This window comes from Hirundo rustica, chromosome 1 (assembly GCF_015227805.2).
Source record: "Hirundo rustica isolate bHirRus1 chromosome 1, bHirRus1.pri.v3, whole genome shotgun sequence".
Taxonomy (NCBI): domain Eukaryota; kingdom Metazoa; phylum Chordata; class Aves; order Passeriformes; family Hirundinidae; genus Hirundo; species Hirundo rustica.
The window spans coordinates 108,806,209-108,829,404 of NC_053450.1; the positions used below are offsets into that span (position 1 = coordinate 108,806,209).

A 23,196-nucleotide genomic window follows, 5' to 3' on the forward strand; every position below is an offset into this window, starting at 1 on the left:
TTTTTAACAACTTACAAGTGTGCTGTTTCCCATCCATCCACCAGATCCTCCTAGAAGCTTGCAGAAGGCAGTAAGAACAGCAAGAAAAGCAGGACTGCCGGAAGGGGAGCTGGTGACACACAGCACCGGGTGTGCAGGCACTTGGTGCCCTCTCCTGGGCACGACAGAAAGATCCTTGTTTAGCCAATTCAGAGCATGGCCATGGAAATGGGGTCTTCTACACCTTAAACTGATTCCTCAGATGAATCAAAGACACAGGTCAGTTGGAGAGGAAGTTCACACATTTCCAGAGAAGTAGTCAGCTGTTCAACTCCATTACAATTCCTGACACAGCAGCATGTTACATCACAACATTGTTTATTATGTAACTTTTTACAATACAAACAAAAATACAGAAATGCAGTATATGAATACAGCTAAATGCAAAATGGTGATGTTTTTCTTGAGGCCATATTCCCATTTCTAGTAAAATAAAGACTGCACACAGGTAGAAACAGGTTGGTAGTTAACTCCACAATTTTGCCTAGAAATGACCTATAAATGAGTTTTCCTGCTACTTACCATAAAACGTAAAAAGGGAGTTAAAGGAAAGATTTACTCACTGGTTCCTACCATATGAAAGAAGCTATATTCTATTTAGGAGGGCCAATATATGGAAAAGTATCTAAATTAAATGTTATTACAAAAAATGAAGCAGTAATGAGATCCTTCTGGCTAAAGAAGTTACTAAATGAGAATAGCATATATTTAAAGAATCCAAAACATAAAAGGGTTGTTATAAAAAGCTTAGGTGCACTGTAAGCTTACAACTTTTGTTTTTCCATGTGTCCATTTAAACAATGGAAGTGTCAAAAATAGGGTCAACTGTGTTAGACTAAATTACATTATTGTATATGCTGCACTGAATGGAATTCTTGTATTATAATAATAGAGAAGCATTGTTTGCATCATATTATGGCAATTTATCCTTACTAAAAACCGTCTAGAGTCCTGCATTTTTTGATATCCTGTAAACCGTCAAACCACCAGAACATGATTGTACAACAGTAAAATGTTTTCTTTTGCATTAAAATGACACCTGTTTTAAAAAAAAGAATGAAAAAAGGTACTTAGAGCTGTTATTTTTCCAAGTACACAACACCCTAGACAATTCAAGGCATCTCATTCTCCATCAAAATTAACAGAAATTTGTCATGCTGTTAAATCCATTACTATGGATACGACTGGTGCAAAATTGGTCAAACGGATCCAACAAACACTGATGTCCAGGCTGGCATATTGGCAACTAATACATAACTGGTGGTCAAAATGATGCATTTAAAATATCTTCCCTTTCTTCTTATTCTTTTCCAAGGTTCTAAAATGACATTAAAAAAAAAATGTTAAATAATGCATACATGTTTTGATTTTTAAAAGAAATTATATATACCTTTTTAAAAAGTCATTTTAATACGGCTTTCCTGGTTACAAAACAATGGATGAAACTTACTAAGTACACAGTACTTGTACAATGCAGTTATCATCAGATTTCCCCTCCAAAGGACATGGGGAATTAAACATTTTAATTCTCAAAGTTATAATTCTTCAACCCCCAGAATGCAATCCATCAATATAAACGTTTATTTTTTCACGCAGATATACTTATGTGTGGGTACCATGTTTTTTGGCAGGCTAAAATCTGATTTAGAAGCTGATCATCTTCTCACTATTGCTGAAATACGGTCATTTGTAACTAAAAGTAGTTCAAGACTTTTCTTGGCTTTTAAGTGACATCTCCGTAGTGGTCAATGACCATGGATGGACCATTACTGTCTCAGAAACTGCCTTTGAGCAGAAAGCTACAGAACTTTTATTTTGAAATGCAAGACAAGTCTCCAATTTACCTGGAAGAATTCTGTTGTTCCAAAATACGTTGTTGAGCCTCCCAGTTCGCTTTCTCATCCTCAAACTGACGACGCTTCTCCTCCAATTCTTTGTGTTGTGCCTCCAAATTCTTTTTCATTTGCTCATGGCGTCGCTGCAGCTGTAGAAGATTATGAACAGAGTCAGCAGGTGAAGACAAGACAGCAACTTTTGGAACTGTACTAACAAACATCAGCAACTAAACTTACTAATGCAACAAAATTGTGTATTCTATTTTTCTTCAGAGAAGGCAGCTCAGACTAAAAAGTGTATCGTCAGTAACAGAAACCAAAAGGTTATCAATCTCATAGCTTCATTTTACAGTTAACAGAAAATACCCCAAATATTGCCCGATTTACAAACAGGATTTGTAAGCAGCTACGTTTGGCAAATAAAAGGAAATGAAAAAATACTTTGGTATTTGATGCAGACATTAGGCAGCAAGTTGCAGAGCATCTGAAAATCACTAATGTATAAAAGAGCAGCATCTTTGACTTTGGGGTGAAAAAGAAATATTGATTTCATCCTATAGCATTAACTACATTGAAGATCTATTTGGAAAAAAAAATTAAGTGGATTAATTTATTCACTAATTAAATGAATTAGTATTATTGAGGAAGCAAATTGTCTACATTCCAAAACAGAGTAAGAATTCTCTTCTGCAAGTTGATGGGACAGACTGACAATCAAATGTGTTGTATGCGAGTATGGAAAACTCTTGTCAGGAGAAGTGATTCCTTTTGTGTGGTGTAATGCTTTTTTGAACGAAGCTAAATCATAGAATGCTTTGGGTGGGAAGGGACCTTAAAGATCATTTAATTCCAATCCTCCTGCCAAGGGCAGGGACCCCGATGCTCAACCGTGAACATGTCCAGGGTTGGGATACGCACAACTTCTCTGGACAACCTGTTCCAGTGCCTCACCACACTCATAATAAAGAACTTTCTCCTAAATAATAAAGAAATTTCTCCTAAATAGGAGAATTTATATTATCTGATATAAACCTACTTACTTTCTGTTCAGAGCCCTTCCCCCTGTCCTGTCATTCCACATCCCTGTAAATAGCCCCTCTCCATCTTTCTTATTGGGTCCCTTCAATATTGGAAGGCCACAATTAGGCCACCACAAAGCCTCGTCTTTTCCAGACTAAGCAGCTCCAGTTCTCTCAGCCTTCACGCACACAAGAGTGAAGTGCTCCATCCCTCCCTCTGTCTTGGTGGCCTCCTGTGGACTTGCTCCAACAGGTCCATGTCCTTCCTGTGCTGGGACCCCAGAGCTGGATGCAGCACTGCAGGTGGGGTCTCAGCAGAGCAGAGCAGAGGGGCAGAATCACCTCCCTGATGTCCAGACTTCAGAGAAAGCGATATAAAACTTCCTCTTTCCTTGTCTCTTGCAAGAGCCTGTTTTACACAAACCCTTGAAAATCTATTCCCTTTTACACATTTTTACACCGCACTGTCTGTTGCCTACTTTACTACATTTAGACAAAGACAACAGGAGTTTACAAAGCCTTGAATGGTGAAGAAAAAAGAAGAATGAATTGCATGAACATAAAAAACTGGTATGACAAGATACACTCAGTCAAAAAGTCATGAGACAGTACATGAAAACTAGAAATATTTTTGTTTTTCACATAACAAAGAGAATGTGGAGGCCAGAAGTATAAAAGGGTTCAAAAAGATTCAAGATGGAAATTGAAGAAAGGATAAATCAGGTGGCTACAAACCCCATGATCCAGATAAAACATATAGCTTTAAAATCCTCAAAATGCTGACTGGTGTATCTTTCTATGTCTATTCAGTTCTCAAAAAAAAAAAAAAAAAAAAAAAAAAAAAAAAAAAAAAAAAAAAAAAATCTAGATTGATTTTTTTTCCTCTAATCCAGTATGCCAGTATGCCTTGGCACCTCTTACAGTGCCTAGGCTGCCAAGCATTTCAACTACGCTTCCAAGTTTCCTCATTTTTCTTCCAATTTGGAGACAAACCTTTTTTAGGAACTTTGACAGTTCTGAACTTCTCTATTAGGCTTCTTGTGAGAAACTGCTTTCCCAAAACTTAAAAAATTACTTAATTTTTTACTTTTACTTAGGAAGTTTTACTTAAACTTCTAATTATAATAGTCCCTTAAAAAAAAATCACTTTCAGAGCCCCTTGAAGCCTGTAAAAAACCAGATTCACTGCAAGGACTTCACCTGGAGATAACAGGAATTTGACTTAAGTATCCATAAAATTTGTTCAAATGATACCAGAACACTGACAAAAGCAAATCCCTGACTCCTTAGCCTAGTAATCCTCATTTAAGTGATGTCCTATAGGCATTGTGTCAAATTCCTAAAATGCTTTTGCAATACACGCAACAAATGATTATTATTATTGCATTAGCTTATGTAAGCCATGAAAGTCTCAAGAACCTTTAAAATCACATGAAAAAATAAGAACAAAATATTCGAAAGAAAAGGAAGAAGAAGAAGGTAAGGAAGTTAAGGAGTATTTTGACATGCTATGACTGAAAATAAAACACATTTTAATTACATTACATTAAAATTTAATTACATTAAAATTACATTTTAAGTTTAGGCCTATACTATTGCAGTAACAGCAACAAGCTGAGAAATAAGAATGGTGTTGTCTTGACACATACAAACCAACTATGCAATCAATTATGTTGCAAAGTCTTGGCAAAAAGTCCCATGTCTACACTTGTTCAGCCCCAAGTTATATCGGTGTTTAAAACATTTTGATTACCTCAGCTTCAGAGTCCTTCAGTTTCTGAACTTTTTCTTTGACTTTCATCTCAAACACTTGTTCCATTTCCATTTCCATTTTTTTCATTTTGGCTACATGCTCCCTCCTTTCCTCCTCCATCTGTGCCAACGGGCTCCTGCCATAAATCCAGAAGAAGCAGTTAGCTAGTAAAAACTTTTTTCCCTGTCTGTTGCATTAGGGCATCTGGAAAAGGCAAGATAAAAATGCTGAAGCAGTAAGATAAACACATCGCTGTAGGCACTGCTAGCTTCAAGTCAATTTGCATTATTATATTAACTGAGCTTTACTCAAAATGGTATTTCATACAATGTCTTTTCCTCCCCCACAAGTGATTTACACTACATTTAGGTTAACAGAAACTCTTGACTTTCTATCTGTAGAACCACCTGGTCATGGGAAGAGAGGAAATCAATGTTATAACAAGGAAAAGAAAATTAGCACCTTCCAAGTGATCTTCAGGCATCTTTTTCTTCCCCATAATTCAAATATATATAAAAAATTAATGGACATTAGAAAATTAGGAGCACTGCAGACTGAAGTCCTATTTTCATTCTAAATCTTCATTGTTCCCAAGTCAGCCCAAGAGACATTTAACAACTGCGTTGAATGCTCTGGTCATAGTTTTAGAGAGATCAGCTTAGAAAAAAGGGTTTGGGCAACTGAATATCAGTATCTCAAAGTGTTAGTCAGAAGGCTTTCCTTTAGAAAGCTATAAATAAGCATAATGCATAAAAATAATGTACATTATTTTTAATTTTTCCATATACTTTATGGTATATTTTCCTGGATTGTACTTAATTTTCAAAGCTGTATAAGCCTACTATCCATGTTAAGGTGATATGTGTTTTAAATAATAAGTTTCACTGTAAATATCTAATAAAACAGGATGACTGAGATCTAGTGATGACTGCCACGGAGTTTTGTTAAGAACTTTCCTGTTCCACAAAGAGCAATCAAACCAAATCACTGGCCTCTTGTTTCAGTTTTGAGTATCTATGGCTTAAAAGGGCAAAGTTTTAACTATTGTATTGGCAAAAATTAAGAACTGGTTATATTTGGAATCGTTACAATCAATCAGCAGAGGATATCCAATGTATATATTGAACTGAATCGGAATCAATAGCTGCAACGCTTGGACTTGTGAATAAAATGCTGTATAATATACAGAACTGAAACTGATCTGCAGATTAATTTTTACTTTAGTTCTTCAAAAGGCCAACTACTAGCAATCTTCTACAAGGAAAAAATTAATGGTTAAACATAGGTGAGGTACAACAATGCACAAAAATATTAAGGAAGTGAAAGAAGAGGTGAGTAGCAATACTTGTGGAAGCTAAGCAGCTGTCAAAAGACCTTTTCTTCTAGAGATGTAAAGTTCTCAAATGCATCCGCTCTTCCAAAATTAATCTACAAAGTAGAATAAATATCAAGGAATCACTGCTGCAATTTTAACTTGAAAGTGGTGCAGAACTGTCCTTTGATTGAAAATTTAATAATCCAATGGGGATGTCATGTAAGCTGTATTTGAGAAAGTGGTAAAAATCAGTCTGCACAGAAAATCTGATTAACTGATCAGCGAGCATTTACAGCCGAGAGCTTTACAACATAGGTCACAACTGGTTTTACTAGGCCCTAAGTATGTGACACAGGTAAAAGCACATCACTGTGTTTCAAGACACAATTATACAAGGGATTTACACAAACACACACACAAAAAAAGAAAAAAAAAAGAGCTGAAGGGAAAAAAAGCCACAAACCACTAAACAAAGATGTAAAACGTTTAACTGATTTCAGAGGACATGTGCTCTAATAACAGTCCTCTAAGTTATTCTGCAAAAATTAAAATTTGTTCTAGAAATGTGCAAAGTAGAACCTCTGAAAGCAGGTAATAAAATAAAATCATGGTCAAAAATTATTAAAGTTACTAAATTCCCAATTCAATGAAGAATTGTAAATTTACAGGCAAGGATAAAAATTCCACTAATTCTTTATTAGCATCTATATAAAGATGACTGAGCTATGGATAGAAACTTGGGGGAATTCCATAGTTTATGCACTTCTACTGATTTTTGAAATTTGACCAAATTTGACTTGAATCTTAGCCAAAAGGTTTCTAAAGAGGATGGGGTTTTACAGAGGTATTTATCACTGTAAGCATTTATAAATTCCTAAAGTTTACAGTAGCATAGCTTTAGGAAAAAAGAAAAAAAAAACAAACGAACTGCTAGTGGAAAAAACAATGCCAAGAGTGGGATACCAGGAAACTGTTTTAAATTTGAAACATCAAACAGTGAAATCCTTTTTGTGTTTATAGAATTTTTGCCGTAAGTTTTTTGGAAAAATTTAAATGACCACTTACATGCCTTCAACTGTGTCAAATCTAAAAAACAAAAAATACAGAGGCTTAGCTTAGCATGCTTAAATAAAACCACAAAACCAAAAAGCAATAATTAAAAAAGTAAATCCAGTATTATTAGATTCCTAAAGCTAATTATGTGCTCCCCAAAAGCAAATTTTTCACACTCAAAGGAAAAATTGTTAGTTAAAGCTTGTTATATTTATTTCAAATTCAGTTAGTTGATCACTACCGTCATGTCAATATTAACACAGGTTTGATGTGCAGATGCTTTCAGGAATAGTTTTCCTACAACACCTACGCTTTTTAAAAGATCTAAAGTATTTTAGCGACATGAGCCACCGCTTGCTCTAAACAAGTTTTCAGAAACCAATGCCACCTGGAGGCTTATCTCCTCGTTTAGAATCTGTCAGCTAGCAGAGGGCAGCGTATCGAAGGCCCGGCAATGTCCTTTTGCCGCAGGAGGAGCACTCGGCTCCCACGGCCAGCAGAGATCTCAGCGGCGGCTCGGCTGCAGCGTCACCTCCGCGGGCACCGGGATGCTGCACCCAGTGTGCCTGGCCCAACGAAAAACGGGCTGGAAACAAGCTCTGGTCTCACCATCCTCTCACAGGGGCTTCACGGCACATCAGCCGCTCCACAGAACCCGCCAAGAATACAGGCAAAAGGGGCTGGAAGTGGGCCAGGATTAGCAGTCACAGGGACTCGAGCATCGTATATTTTGTTACCCTGAATTGATGACGGACAGCACCCATCTTTATGTCGTACGATAAGACTTTCAATAAAAGTAAGATTTTACTTTTAAATTCATTGAAGATAGCAGCTTCATATAGCAAACCAAAAGGACTTCTCAAATTACAACTTCTGAATTTCAGAGCAAATGCCAATTTTCTTTTCTCACATAGCAAACGTGAAATTACAATTACCACACAATTTAAAGAGACAAGCTACCTACATATGTGAAGACTAACTTGACATTGTATTTTTTTTTAATGGTTAGGATGATACTCAAAATTTGAAAAATCAGACTGAACCTAAAATACAAAAAAAAAAGCTCCATAACCATGGAAAATACATGCTTTGGATTGCTCCTAAGTTAACAAGTTACATACAGAACAATCTCAAGTTTCACCAAATCAAAGGAGGCAAATCAGAGTTAAGATTATTAACTGGACAGAAAAATGTTTCAATCCATCTGCACAGTATTGTTAAAACTTGTAGCACATACTTTCGTTTGTTTTCACATCAGTATTTTTGTCTAAAGAAATATGTTAACAGCTGCATGAAAAACGGAGATCTGCTAGGATCATAAAAATACAGCTGTTTTAAAGGTACAAAAGGTCAATCCTGCCTCCAACAGCTGCCAGCAGGAGATCCTTTTGGAAAAGTACAAGCACCACTGCATGTCTCCTGGTACGTCTGCTCTCCCAGTCTCTCAAAAATCAGCAGCTTAGGAGTTTCCAGAGCCAGGGGGTCTATTCCATCTGTCTTTAACCATATGCTTGTAATACCACCAGACAGCATCAGAGCACGTCTCCATTCTCACACAGATAGAGGATCTGTCTCCCATGCAAGAACCAATATTGCCCCAATTTGAGACACACACTTCTTTCAAAAAGGCTAGCAGGGAAGCATAAAATTCCTAAGGGGAGGCACTGTTAATATCTGATCCTCCCCCTCAGTTTCCAGGAGGCGCATGGCTATTACGAAGATTCCTTCTATGCCGCTTCAACTATACTAGATTAAAAACCCCTAAGTTAAAAAAAACACACTGAAGCCACAAAGCATGTTAAAGTTTTTGGAAAAATAAAAAAAAAATAAAAAAAAAACAAAAAAAACAAAAAAAAAAAAAAAAAAAAAAAAAGCTGCAACTCAACATATGGTTAAAGTAAAAACAGAAAAATAGCATCAGCTGCTTCATAACCAGCACATACATTCAAGAATTTCATGTATTTACTTATTAAGTCACCCTATCTTCTGAGGAACAAACTCTTCCAAAATGTTTAAGATAGTCTTTGTAAGTTTGCAATAGACTTTGCCATCTTACAGATGGCTGACTCAAACTGCAATTATTTACTCATTCTCTTGAACAAAAAAAGAAAAAAAAAAAATTAAAAAACCACCTTGACAGAAAAGAGCACCAATTGTATTTATTAATCTCTGAGCTGCAGTACTGCAGTGTTCCAAGCAACAGATTTCTAATGGAAAAATAGTTCCAGAAGGTACATTCACCTGGAAACGTTCAGGTGGGACAGCAAAGTGATCTGAAGTGACAGGAGATGCAAAGTGAGCATGCTTCAGAAAACAAAGTAATTCGTAGTGTAGGTTCTGGCTCAAAAAGAAGTATCAGGAATGCTAGCAGAAACTGAGTGGGGTGGAGGGGTGCATGAAGGTCACAAAGTTTTGAAATCTACTCATAGATATATTTTTGTATAAAATAACATCTTATTGTGTCTGCAATATGGGAATAAAAAATAACTTTAAACAGTCACTCTCTCGTTATTTTTAAGAATGCAGAATAACCAGTCCTTACATAGATGAGGTGCAGATTAACACAAATCTAAGCAGGCACAAGACGAAAATGGTCAAAGTGTTGACACTAAAATTCAGATTTTCCAAAATCTAAGGAAAACATACTAAGATTTTGGAAGGTATATAAGAAACCCCAGTATTTAACAACACACAGAGAAAAATGTAAACAACTTCCTATCTCAAATAACAATGGGGAAAAAACTTTCACTTTTCAGTACAGTAATAGCAAACAATAGTACAGTAAAAAGCATAGTAACAGCAAGTTAGAAGTCCTGGAGAAAATGCAGAATTTTCTCTTCTGCACTCCTATTGCTACATTTCCACCTGACATATTTGTTATGTGCACTCAGAAGCCTTCAGATACGAGTCAGGGATAACATGATGGGAGAAACGTGACAGTGAGAAGAAGCAACCACAGTGTTATGGATATATATTTGAAAACTAGTATTTTTAAGACCTCATTAGAAGTTCTACTTAAATGCAAGTACACTTCTGAAGAGATGCTATAACTGACATAAACCATTACAATTTTTGTCAGTGCTGAGCAGGGAAGTCTCATGTAGACTCACACTAGATGAAACTAAATCACATCCACTTAAATCATTCCCTCTCAACTTTTAAAGCATTAAGAGAGTATAGAATACACATCTCTTTAGTGAAAAATGGCTTTGTAGCTGTCATATGGATACTAACAGCAAGTATTTCCAATTGATTTCAGGGATCTTTTTTCATGAAGAACAGCTATAAATTTGCATACCATTAGCTGAAAAGAATAGTACCCTGTATTTTTATTGAGCAATTTGTATTTAAATACAGTACAAAATAAGAGCACTGTTAACTATTAATTATTTAATCACCAATTGCTGCTGACGCAGTTACTACATGCAGAGCAGGATATTTGAGTGTAGCTATTCTCAAATAGCATTACACAATTCAGAAAGCAGTAGAGACTACTTTTAAATCTTTCAATAACTTCATCAGGTGGGCAAATAACTTCTTGTCAGAGGTAATAAAATTGACGTATCGGAGTTTGAAAAAACAGCTACAGAAGCCCCCAAACACTGCATTGCAACTCGCCTCTCACAAAAGATAATGATGTTGTAATAATTCCCCTGCCATGATAAGCAGCCACATGAGTAGCCAGAGCAGTATGTCAAAGATGACCGTAGCAGGTCTGCTTTTTCAGAGTTTCTAAACAAGTATTAACCCATTCCTCTCAAAAACATCCCCGATCATTCACGCAGAAGAACCAATAATTCCACAAGTAACATATAAACCAAAATAGAAACTAATGCATAAAAACTTTGCAGTACCAGTGAAACAAAACTCTGAGTAAATGCACCAATTCTCTTCAAAACTGCATCTATTATTTAACATGTTCAGTGAAACTAGTGTAATCCTTGGTGAGAGAGGAAAAAACTCCAAGTAAACCAGAGGCATATAGTTTCAGACACAGCAAAGGGACAACTGACTGAAGGCTATTTACGTACAAACCCACCACCACCTCTCCCCAAAAAACCCAAAACCAAAAATACCACCACACATTCACAAAACCAGTCAACCAAACAAAAGGAGAGTAAAAAGATTAAAATGCAGTACAGCCTTAACAGGAACTTACTTTGTTAGCTGCCCTTTATTTTTGTTGTTGTCAACACCGTTGTATGTAACAGCTGCCAGTTTTCTGCTTCTGTAGTTCTCATAATGTACATTGTTAGTGACATCCTTCAGGTCCTGCATATGAGTTCTGTCAATAAGTGTAATTTATCAGCTTAGTGCACAAATACAAAATACTGTCTGAAAAATCAGTCCCTGTTCATTTTGCAGATTGACTTGAATTAAACTATATCCCTCCATTAATGTCCCATTCCCCACAGTGTTGTTACTCTACCATTTAAATCAGAGCTGTCAAGAGAGCAAAGGCCCAGAAATACCAGATTATTTTGTATCAAACTGTCTAAAGCTTGTAATATTCCAAACACTAACTTACAGGACCAGTCTTTGGCAAGTTTGAGTTCTGTGGATAAACTTGCAAGTATTTGATAGGCAGATAAGAAAACTGTGTGTTACTATTGTAGTAGGTGAGAAAAAGCATGTCAGGCAAGAAACAACAAGCCAAAACTTCCTAGTTTTTATCTTTTAATTCTACAAAAGCTAAACGTTAAGTTCAAGACTAAGCTAAAAGCATTCACTTCTTTTCACAATTTTCCATTGTCAGCTGGGAGAAAAGCAAAGCTTAGGAATCAAACTAATAGTTTTTACAGCAGATGTCACCTAGTGGACTGCTGGAAACACAGGACTCAGCACTTAACACAACAAAGCACAGGCAGTCTTGCTTTAGGTAAATTTTCAGCGCTGAAGTTTTTAGAAAATGCCTACAACTAAGTACACATTCAGCACTAACAGATAACTCAGGTTCCTATGCACTAGTAACAAGTAATAGAACAAGTAATCACAAAAAATTCACTACCAATACCATTTCTTGCTAAGCTAAATAAGTGGTTAAACAAGTTAGCATAAAATGTAAGGTAACTGTTTACAATTAAAAGGAAGGAAATTCATATGAATTCATGATCTCAAATTCTTTTTTCCCCAATATATGACTTCCTAATCTCTCAGGCATACCAGAAAACTTAAACATTACCTGTCAATTACTTACCTTATCAACATGTTCCTCAGAATTGTGAAGTCACAGTGTTCACCATTTTCAACTGCAAGAAGAAGTAAGCTTTTGTTGTCAACCAAAATCTGTGCCTTACACTGAGGTAAGATGTCACCCATCTACATTCATTCCAACAACAAATTACTCCCACAGCCTTTTCCTTACTCGAACAACATGAGCGTTAACAGAAGGAAAGCATTAACATAACTATATTAATACGTCTTACCAGCAGAGTTCTTATGGTCCCCTAAGCCATACTGGCAAACTGTACTCTGAGTCAGTGCACCAGAATAAGCTACCACAACAGAAGCACAGTTTTGCCAGTTTAACTAAGTGTTTGATCCTTTGGCTGCCTGCAAGTACAGTTGTGTAAGGATCAGACACTAAGTGCAGACCTCAGTCTAGATACAACTATATCCAAAAACCTTTGAAAGACAGACTCAACCTGTTTGTCCCTGCCCAGTAAGTTGCAGAATTCTTCATTTTAATATGGATTTAGTTCTTTATTAATGAAGCAAAGGGAGGCTGTGTACTGAACTTGATGCACCCACCTACATATCAAGAGAGAACTGGCAGCTGGCATTACATGCCACCTATTCCACCGTGCCTACCACCCCACTAAAGTAGGAGAGGCTGATGCTATGAGTGGCATTTCCCTGTGAGATCATGAAATGACACTAGAGAAAAATGCACACTCCAGAACTCCCTGATGTACAGACAGAAAAGGCAACACACAAAGCTCTTAGCACGCACAAAAGAAAGGTATTGGGCAGGTTCCAATATGCCTCTGAAGTAAAGACAGACATTTTCATGGCAAGGAGCGAAAAAAAAATAGGATGAAGGAATTAAAATAGCCCAAGTAAATTCAGTGAATCCTATAGAAAAATGCAGAACAATGCCACTTTGTGTGCTCATTCTTGTATCTATACTCCCGCATTATTTTATTCCATGGTTTTACAAAGAATGGTAAATTCCGCTCAGATGGTACATGAAGTCATACTCTCAAAAAAGCATCATCTCTGTCCTTAGCTGACAGACTGAAAACCACTCCAAGAGGTTCCTTTTAGTCAGGCTAGCTTTTCCCTTCCAAAAGCCATAGAATCATGAACATGAAACTTTTCAGAAATTTGTTTTAAAATAAAGAAAAGCAGCACTATTTTGCACATTTCCAAATGCCAACAGAAGAGCCTGAAATAAAGCTTGATCTTCTCTGATGCAGCTGGTTTTCACTTTCTGCCAAACCTCATTTCCTGCCAGACATGCACTTCAAAGTGTTACAGCATTCTTTTCTAAAGTATTGGTCCATACAGTGCCTGTTGGCTGGGGGTTTTACACTGCATCCAATTTATAGTCCATCACCATTGGAAGGCAGAAACAGTGAAGGAAAAAAAAAAATTTCTCTTTATTCAATATATGCACACCAAAGGAAAAAACTCAATGATCATGGAAAACAAGTCTAATAGTGATTTCTTTACCACAGAGCATGGTGCAAGTCATGCCATGTGGCATTTGAAATATAAGAATGGCATTAAAGCACAAGAAATGGCTTCCAGAAGAACATGCAGTTATTTTCAAGTCTCTACAGCAGTAGAAAGTAAGTTTTAAACAAAGGAAAAAAAAAATTAAAAATTTAAAATTTTAAAAAATATTAAAAAGTACTCTATTTATTACCAGGTACCCTTTTGTTGCTACACCCTAGTACTTAGACTCAGATGTTTTGGGAAAAATTGCATTTATGACAATTGAACTGATCAAATTAATATTTAGAAAGTGAATGCTCTAGAAATAAGAATTTAATAGAGTTTTTAGATTAAGATAATTAAGGTAAAAAAGCTAGAAAACAACTGTAATTTAAGTCACAACATTACCTGCAATAAATATTACAGATTTTACAATTTCTTACTGACGCTTTAACAGAAATCTGCTTGCAAAGCTACACGTTGCCGAAACCTTTACCTTGTTCCAGTATTGTCAGAATAACAAAATGGCATATTCAATTAATTTCCAGACCAAAGACCATTCAAATCAAGCATTTCAAACATTTCAAATACAGACTCACTTCTAGTAAGTTTTAAATGGATTAAAAAAAAAAAAATCACAAGAAAGCCTTACCTTCTGCAACACCCCATGGGTACTGCCTTCCTCTAACTCTCTTGCCATTGACTTCAATGATCGTATTACTACCTACCACAGCAAGAGGTAAACGGTCCTACAAGATAAAGTATGACTTTAAAAATCAAAATCTGCTGCCAAAAGATACTGAAAGCATGTCCATGTTTCAACTTGATGTAAGCTAGGTCAGTGCTGTAACACTGCAATGCAGCTAAGCCAAAAGTGCCAGAATAGTGATGTTTATTGACCTCTGCCCAGTTTAATAACCTACACACACACAGATTCCTTCTGAATTCCTTATGCTGCTGGATTCTGTAAACCTAGTTAAGGAACAGATATTATTGTTACTTAGTAAGCTAAGCAAGAAGCAAACCATTTCTTATTTACTCAACTACACAATTATTTACCAAGTCATATACCCACTGGCTACAGGGGCTGTTACTATGACTGGATCTTGTACCCAGTTTTCAAAGGTTTGGCAAAGAACTATGTCAAGTTCTTGTTTTCAGCTGAACTGAGAATGCCTCCAGTGTAACAAGCTACAAAGGAGCCAAGAGCAGCTTCAAGGGGCAGAAAGGGACAGAGTACAAAGCTCAGTATTTTTCATTTTTGTCTTTGCTTTTATTCTGCTCTTCTCTAGGCTTAGTCCCAGAATATCTTCCATTTTTTGTCCTATTTGTGTTTATCGATCCCAGGAGATTTCCCCAGTAACAAAAAAATTTAAAAGCTCTTACAAGCTGTTATAGCTACTGAACAAACAGAAGCAAGGCTCAAGAAACATACACAACATGGACTCCAACATGAAGGAACAAATTGAAAACATAAGTAAACTAAGAAAAAGCCTTTCAACAGCCTGACAGTCCTTTTGATTTTCTTTAGTCATTTACCGCCATTAAGGTTTCAGTATATCAATCAGCCAGAGAGCTATTAGCTGTAATGCACACACTTCATGCCACTGCATATCTCTGTCTGAAAGACAACCCTTGCCTCCTTCAAAGCTCAAAACAACAACAAAAAAAGTGCTAGGCTGTGAAGGGTGAATACAAGTCAAATACGGATGAATTTTTAAAAGTGATCTTTAGGAGTTCATTAATGAACATGTCATCTAGTGTTCTCATTCTGAATTTTAGCCTTTGAAGAATTTAGATGACTTAATGTCATTCATTGCTTCTGATAAGGAACACTGACCCTCAGGATAGTTTTACATCTGATTTCTATCTTCTAAACATTGGTGGGCCCTTCATTAAAGACAGAACACATTTCAAACTCAACCCCCTTGCCCTTCCATAAGCACTTTTTCAAAAGAAAATTAATTTACCTTTATCTTTTTAACAATCTTATTTTCTTCTTCATCATCTGTTTCTGGAAATTCATATATTTTAATTTTGTGTTCTTGGATTTCTTTCATTATCTAGAAACAAAATTATTATTTGTTTGAGGATTTCATACTTTGAAACAGTCTGATTTTTTTACTGCAGTCTGATTCTCCTTTTGTTAGATAAGTTAAATCCTTTAGATTAAGTTGACTTAATCTACAACATAAAACTTGCATGTTTAACACCCTCAGGTGACCCCCAAGGGGTTCATAATGTAACCACCTCTCCTTAGCCAGGAGAAGACACAATCAGAGCTAGAGTCTCCCAGCTACCAAAATGTTATCCACCAACGCAAGACAGCAAAAATTAATACCAGTTTTCTATAAAAGGACAAACGAGGTTTGCCTTCTCATACTCATTCCCATACTCTAATGGGAATTCTACCTGCATAGGATTAGGTGCAAAGCCTAACACAACAAACTGTCAGACCAGTCTCATAATTGGGTCCCTCAAAAAAACAGATACGTGAATAGATAACTGCAGACACACTTTATCCCTTTGAGTTCCCACAATGGCTACACTGCTGTCACTCCTATTCTTTTCTGTTTCTAGCATACCTGAGCAGCAGTTGCTTGAAGCAGGATCACTTGCCTATTTTAACAGAGCATGTGACTGATGGACTAACTGTGGCAGTCAGTACTGTTGAAAAACTTTGCAAGCAATAATGAAAATTTAAAAATAATTGAGAGCGTCATCAAAAAAGTGACTGTCCTGTTTTGATGCTTTATTTGTCTGATGAGTTTTTTTCAAAACAAGCAGATTAGTTTTGCAGAATTTTAGGATGGAAAAATATTAGACCATTTAGCTGACAGCTGCACTGCAGAGCCCTGGGGAATATTTCTGGCTCATGGGTTTACAGTCTTAAGAGAATTTAAGTTTCCAAATCATGCAAGGACTTATTTTCAAAGTTTGGTTTGGGAAAGTCTCCTCTACTTAACATCCACTCATTGATAAAGCTGCATATGTATTTAGAAATATTCTGTGTTCTACCATTTTTCCTTTCATTTTGTAATCTAAATTTTAATCTTATCTAATTAAACCATGAGTTTTACACACAACACCTCTTAATGCCACCCTATTTTCAGAACTCTTGTGTCTTCTAAACTAGAACTAGACAGAGTTCAATAAAACAAACTTTATGTCTGTCTTGTTCTGGGCCCTCCTTGTCCTCTTCACACAATACTACAAAGCTTAACTGTTCTACTCAGATCCTGTAGCTGAAAATAAAACATAAACCACTTGTAGACACAGCAAATATATTCTACAAATACAGACATTATATCAGCTATATCAATGTCACATTTATCTCACCATCTTTAAAATGCATTACCGCACCCAAGAGTGAACAGGTTTACTGATCCTCATCTAATACCTGATGTGTCTTTAATAATTACAGTGCATCAACATGGAAGTGAATACCATAATGCAATCAGTAATACTGTGATACTGTTGAATACCTTCTTTTTTTTTAACACATTTCTGTTAGGCACCTAAATCTTGAAAGCTTCTTTCTTCCCTTACTGATTTTTATCTCAGCAGTGAACTATTTCACTCGCCAAGAAACATACTATACTTGAAACATCTTCCCCTGAGGACAGAAACAAGATTATTTCACCAAGAATTATAATTAAATCTAGAGATATAAATTACTTAGCTTTGCTGTCTCAAGTTATTGCTTCAGGGTTTAAACTTTGCATGTAAGTTAAATGTCTCCATTTCCATAGGGATCAACTTACTAAATTATCCTATGTTGTAAATATGAATTTTTCAACTCACCTGTTTTTTAAATTGTTGGCATTCCTCAGGTGTAAGTGTGTCTGCTTTGGCAATAAGTGGAATGATATTCACTTTTTCATGCAGGCGTTTCATAAACTCTATATCCAAAGGCTTAAGTCTGAAATACAGCATTAGAGCTTTGCAATTTATATTAATTAAACAAGATTGTACAAATGATGAGATTTGTTCTGACAACTGCTCTTAAGACACTGATTTATGAGTGACAGACAACTGAAAATGAAAAGGCTACCTGCAATTATTACAGGAAATCCCCAATATTGTATAATACAAGAGGAATAAGTAGTAAGTTAGTATTACTAGCAGTCATGGGTCTTCTGCTAGCTGAAAGTACACTCATTTAAGCAAGAGATTAAGAACTCTCCTATGAAGGTAGTAAAGTTTGTGTTATTAGCTGGAAGATAATCCCACTTAAAGCCTGACTGATAAGAGCTCACAGTTGTGAATTATGTTCTGTTCACACATGAAGTTGCAGGTTCTGAAAGCCATGTCTCAGTATGCTTCTTCTGTAGAGTGGGCTAGGAGACTTTTTAAGACTTTATGATTGCTCAAAATGGTAACCTCTGTGGCCTATGTACAAATGGATTAGAAGCAGCTCATCTCTAAATTGGTATGTAAAACAAAAAGAGAGTTATGAAAGTGGATGACAGTGAGAAAAACTAAACCATCCTGTGGGTATAGGGTGGCTGTGCGGTAGTATATTACCGTCTCTGTGGATCAAAGTGGTCAGTATTTCCTGTTTCCTGAAGTAAAACTACAGAGGTTTTGACACATTAACGAGAACAAGTTTAGTCAAGCTCAAAGAATTCACTTAGAGGATTTAACAAGATTATTCTTCATCTAAAACAAATTAGTATTAGGAACATTAAAACCAGATTCATTTGGTATTGAAATTTCTGAAAACCATGCGCAAAAGAATGAAGAATTTAAAAAATAATTTCACTTCATTTTAACATTTTCTACCTGCCACTGATTTCACCAGTTCTCAGCACATGTCCATTAAATACGTAACATTAAAGTACATCTATATACATCTAAGCACTTTTTTGGTTACCCATTCACCTTACTATGCTTTCCCTCTGCTTGCTTCAAAAAGCTACCTAGGGCAGCAACACTGGGTTGAAGGGCAGCTGCCAAAGCAGAGTTGTTCACAAGGTCTGCTCATCTATGGCCTTGAGAGTTTACAGTGGAGAATGAAGCAGGAAAGCTTTAAATAAAGAAACCAAAATTGTGGAAAGATGGTGAATTCCATCATCACCCCATCCCACTTACCTGGAAGGCTCCTCCTGCCCCTGCACTCTCTCCCCCTGCTTCCACAGAAACCAATTCAATCATTTCAAGTGTTTATGGGAATACTAGCTAAAATTGGTGGGTTGTGTTAAATGGAAGGACTTTAACTTAGTTTTTTTTAATTTCTAAAGCAGGCTTTTACAAATGCATTAAAAGGACAAGAAGTAGTTCACCTAGAAATGCTTTCATTCAAGCAAATATAATCATGCATTAAGAGTGAGGAGGACACTATGTGGTGGGTCAGACGTACTGCTGTCTGAACAGGAAACAGGACCAAAGACTGCATCACCACAAAAACCAGGTAGGAAGCGAGCTCTGTCCTTTCAGAGAGAGCAGCATCTTAAAAGAGGAAATGAATGCTACAAGCAGCACCAATTTTCTTCATTAACTTCCTTACTTAGATGACAATTCTAAGCACTTTTTCCAGGAATTGAAAAACAGTATGCAAACCTAGCATAATTTTATACCTTTTTCTCCTCTAAAAACATGAAATAACTGTACAAGGAATATACTTTTACAACTTTTAGCGTCACAAATTTAGTGACTAAATCTTAATCCATCAGAAACACTACTTTTCTTTTTCCTTACAATTTGTACCCTCCACTGATTTAGGAAGTTCTAACAGACATGGGGGTGTGGAGGGAATACATGCCTTTTGAAGAATCTGAAAATTAGCTCCGAAATGATTGACTAACACAAGGAATCATCTTCCCTTCTTTTAATTACATTTTGGATTTTGCACACTAGTAAAACAGCATGTCAAGAATTCAACATTTGCATTTAAAACTGACATGCATGCTGATCAAAACCGGCATTACAAAGGTACCTGTTGAACAACAACAAAATACTTAATAAAGTCAAGTCTACATAAGAAAAGATCCACCCTCTGACATTTCTTTCCATATTTGGAAGTATCTGTACACTTCAGAACTATCAGACCCATTCCAATTCTAGCTACAGAAGCTGAGTATAATAGCTGGCATTTTTTTAGTGCCTGAGGAATACTCTTTAAATTCCTTCGTCACTCCCTTCAACAAGTTTTACTACTTTTGACCTACACAACAGAATAGGCTTATACTTCATTTCACCTCCATCTCGTTTTGAAGGTATAACTCAAGAGTCTCTGACAAATTTAATCATGATACCATGATAAAAAGATACACAATCAGTTTCAGAGAGTTCACCTGTATCTAAGACACCCTGGAAATGCAGTTCTCCCTGTCTACCACTAGATAGAAGTCTGGTCAAATGAAAACTAAGCAGGGGCGGAAGATAACATAGTTGAAAAAAATCCGCAATGCCTATACTTTGAATTGCCACTAGACAAAATACTACACACCCAGTGAATTATGGCATGCTTACAAGGATGCATGAAATTTCCCATCTTCAATTTACATTGATGGGAGGAAGGAAGAATGGAAAGGAAAAATCCTGTTGCTTGACATGTGAACCAGTTTCTACTAATGTGATCTAAAGACATACAGCTCACAAACAGACCTGGCACTTGTGAACGTCATTGTATTTTTCTTTGCTAGAATTCCATTTGTCTTCTTGTGCAATCAATGTGCAATTATATTTTCTGTTGTTTGTCCTGCTAATGTTTGACAAGCCAAAGTAAACTCATCTTTGAAATGAAGCATGATCGGCAGGCCTTTAAGAAAATCCAATTTGGAACTTAGATTGACAAATTTGGATATTTATCTGAGATAAGAGAGAACGAAAACATAAAATACACAAATACAAACCCATGTCCTGAAGGAGCAATGAAGTATAAACAACACTGCACTCTATTATCTGGCATCTGGCGTCTGTTCACTCGAGATTCTGCATTCAGGTAGTCCTCAAATTTACTGTCAATGTAGTCAATAACTGGCTGCCAGCTGCAGAGATTACATGAATAAAAACCTGTAAGTTTCATTATTTATATAAAGAAACTCAGTTTTGCTAAGAAATAGGTGTTCACAATCTCCCCACAGCTTGGAGTGGGGTATTTTTGCTTTTCATTTGCCTTTTTTTTAAATTAAGATACTTCAATACTACGATTGACCAACTCCTCAACCTAAAATTGAGTTACATAGTTCTGAAGATACAATGTGTGAGTCCACTGAAAAATCCTTTCAAACACAATCATCTTCATTGTAAAAGCATTAAACAGAATACATAAGAGCAGTAGCTTAAGGAATATGCTTCACTGATCACATCTTACGACAGCACACAAGATGGTTCTGCGCACTGCATGTGTGGATAAAGAGTCAAATGCACCATTCAGTTTAAGGGGAAAGGCTAACAGCACTTCAATCAAGTTATAAAGGTACTTGGAACTACAGTAGTTATAAGTTTTCAGCTAAATTAAGTGTTTAAAAGTGTTAATATTTTAACTGAATATTGAAGCCTGCATTTTAAAATACGTCACAAGGTATTATATCTCACACACACACAAAACGCAATGCAGAATTATCATGGGAGAACATACAAAGAATGTCTTACCAATTACTATTATCCACAGCATCTCCAAATCCTGGCGTGTCAACTATTGTAAGTAGTAACTGAACTCCACCCTCCTTGATTAAAACTTTCGACTGCTCAACCTGTAAAATGAATACAGCAAGATTAAATTTTTAGCAGTTTAGTCACCCATCTTAAACACTGGGAAAAGAATTCAATGAATAAGAAGTCTGACAAAGAACTGCTAACTTTTTTGCTTCAGAGGTGCACTGTGTCTGTGTTTTGCTCATAAAATCCCAATAATTTTACAATAATTAATAGTTTTTTTAAAGAAAAAGGTCATTATTTAAATAAAGTCAGTGATAAAAGAGCCCTCTAAGTATATGAGATATCTTAATATTAAATTCCTTGTTAAACAGGAAAAACCTTAACCAGGCATTAAACTTGATAAAGTTGCAAACTTTGGTCACTTCAAAGAAAATGACACTTTTCAAAACTAATCCTCCCCACAAGCACCTTACACACTTCTAGTCCTGTTAATATATTTTTAAGAATACATTTATTCTTCAGCTAGCATAATGGTTGGGAATGAAATCACAAACCGATCATTTCCTATTACAAACAGAATTATATTGGAAAGTAATACAATCTGGCTCCAATCTGCTGAGCTAGACCTCACGTGACTGTAAATGGATTGGGTTCCCATTAACTCAAGTCACTGATGGAAACCAGCCTCAGAAGGCAACAGCATCAGCACAGGGAATGATGCAAGAGCTGGGTGTGGGAGTTCATGCCTCCAGTTGTGACCACCCATCCAGAGCTCAGGCAGCTTGCAGGGAACATGTCATCAAACAGATTAAGCATGTCATGACAGAGAAGATCTAGGCTACTCAGCACATGGACTGCTACTACCTTCTTCCTACTAGTATTTCAGTAATTATTGATACAGTCAATGTCAGGTCCATCTGCCTGAGAAAGTGCTGTACACCACTGTCCTATCAGTGAGATGCACAGCAGTATGAAATGACAAACTCATGTTGGCCTCTTTCCAATTGCTCAGACATTTAATCATCCATTTTCCCCCGATATTAAAACAATTCCTATTAAATCACTAGTGACACTATTTTCTGGATATGGATTCAAGAAATCAGCCATGTAAGCCATTTATCCAGAACCACACGAGAGCTGGCAGACTCAAGGTGATGCCACCTTGTTGCTCATTGCTTAACATTCCTTAAGCCTCACAAACCCTAACTGGGGAGAGAAAAGGAAGTTCTACTTAGAATAAACCCCATCTGGATGGTCTCTTGATCAGTTTAAGATTTGAGAAATATCATATTAATGCTTAAGATCTTGCACATCCCTAATTGCTATATAAGTGAAACAGACTCTCACAGCCACACCTGAACATTGTTGAAAACACTCTGCAATCACCGCTTATGTATGTGATGCAATGTAAATCCACAAGATAAACTAACGCTGCAGAAAGTCAAACTAAATCCCTCTTGCACAAGCAAACACTGATTCCAATTCAGAAGAGAATATCCAGAATCACAGAAAACAGTAACTACCTACAAAGAAAGCTTCCTATTTAACCTCTGAGTATGCAAGATGTTTTTTTATCTACTCAGCAGCAGAGATCCTACCCAAGCCGGATCAGTCCCTTTCACTGCTAGTTCTCAAAGAGTTACTGGCTACTAGCATACTAGTCACAGAAGTATCCAGGTTGGGCTTTGGGCTGGACTTCAAGACCACCCAATTCAAACTCCAAAATGAACAGGCCTCACTGCAAGGTTAGGAAGGTGTAAGAAACCAGGAATTAAAACCAACCAACCAAAACTGTACACACACCAGCCTACGCCATCACCTAGCTACTCTTTCACAAATTATACAACTCTCATTCTTCTGAAAGTGTGCAGCTGAAAGCCATGAGAACCTAGGAATACATGCACTGCTTTAGAAATG

The 23,196-nt window shown here is 36.4% G+C and overlaps 1 protein-coding gene across 2 annotated transcripts in view; it reads right to left on the reverse strand.

The window, feature by feature from the left end:
• Window positions 1–340: 340 nt before the first annotated feature.
• Window positions 341–23,196, reverse strand: part of SEPTIN7 (septin 7) — a 65,224-nt gene continuing 42,368 nt past the window's right edge. The window contains exons 4-14 of one of the 2 annotated variants that reach the window (XM_040056090.2): window positions 21,274–21,374; window positions 20,532–20,666; window positions 17,479–17,596; window positions 15,645–15,737; window positions 14,327–14,423; window positions 12,212–12,263; window positions 11,174–11,299; window positions 7,027–7,047; window positions 4,647–4,782; window positions 1,884–2,023; window positions 341–1,357 (exon numbers count right to left, since the gene is read on the reverse strand). In XM_040056090.2, the coding sequence (XP_039912024.2) occupies window positions 1,318–1,357; window positions 1,884–2,023; window positions 4,647–4,782; window positions 7,027–7,047; window positions 11,174–11,299; window positions 12,212–12,263; window positions 14,327–14,423; window positions 15,645–15,737; window positions 17,479–17,596; window positions 20,532–20,666; window positions 21,274–21,374 (1,059 nt within the window). In that variant the 3' untranslated portion in view covers window positions 341–1,317. The remainder of the gene's footprint in view (window positions 1,358–1,883; window positions 2,024–4,646; window positions 4,783–7,026; window positions 7,048–11,173; window positions 11,300–12,211; window positions 12,264–14,326; window positions 14,424–15,644; window positions 15,738–17,478; window positions 17,597–20,531; window positions 20,667–21,273; window positions 21,375–23,196) is intronic. The other variant, XM_040056107.2, reaches the window with a different exon arrangement.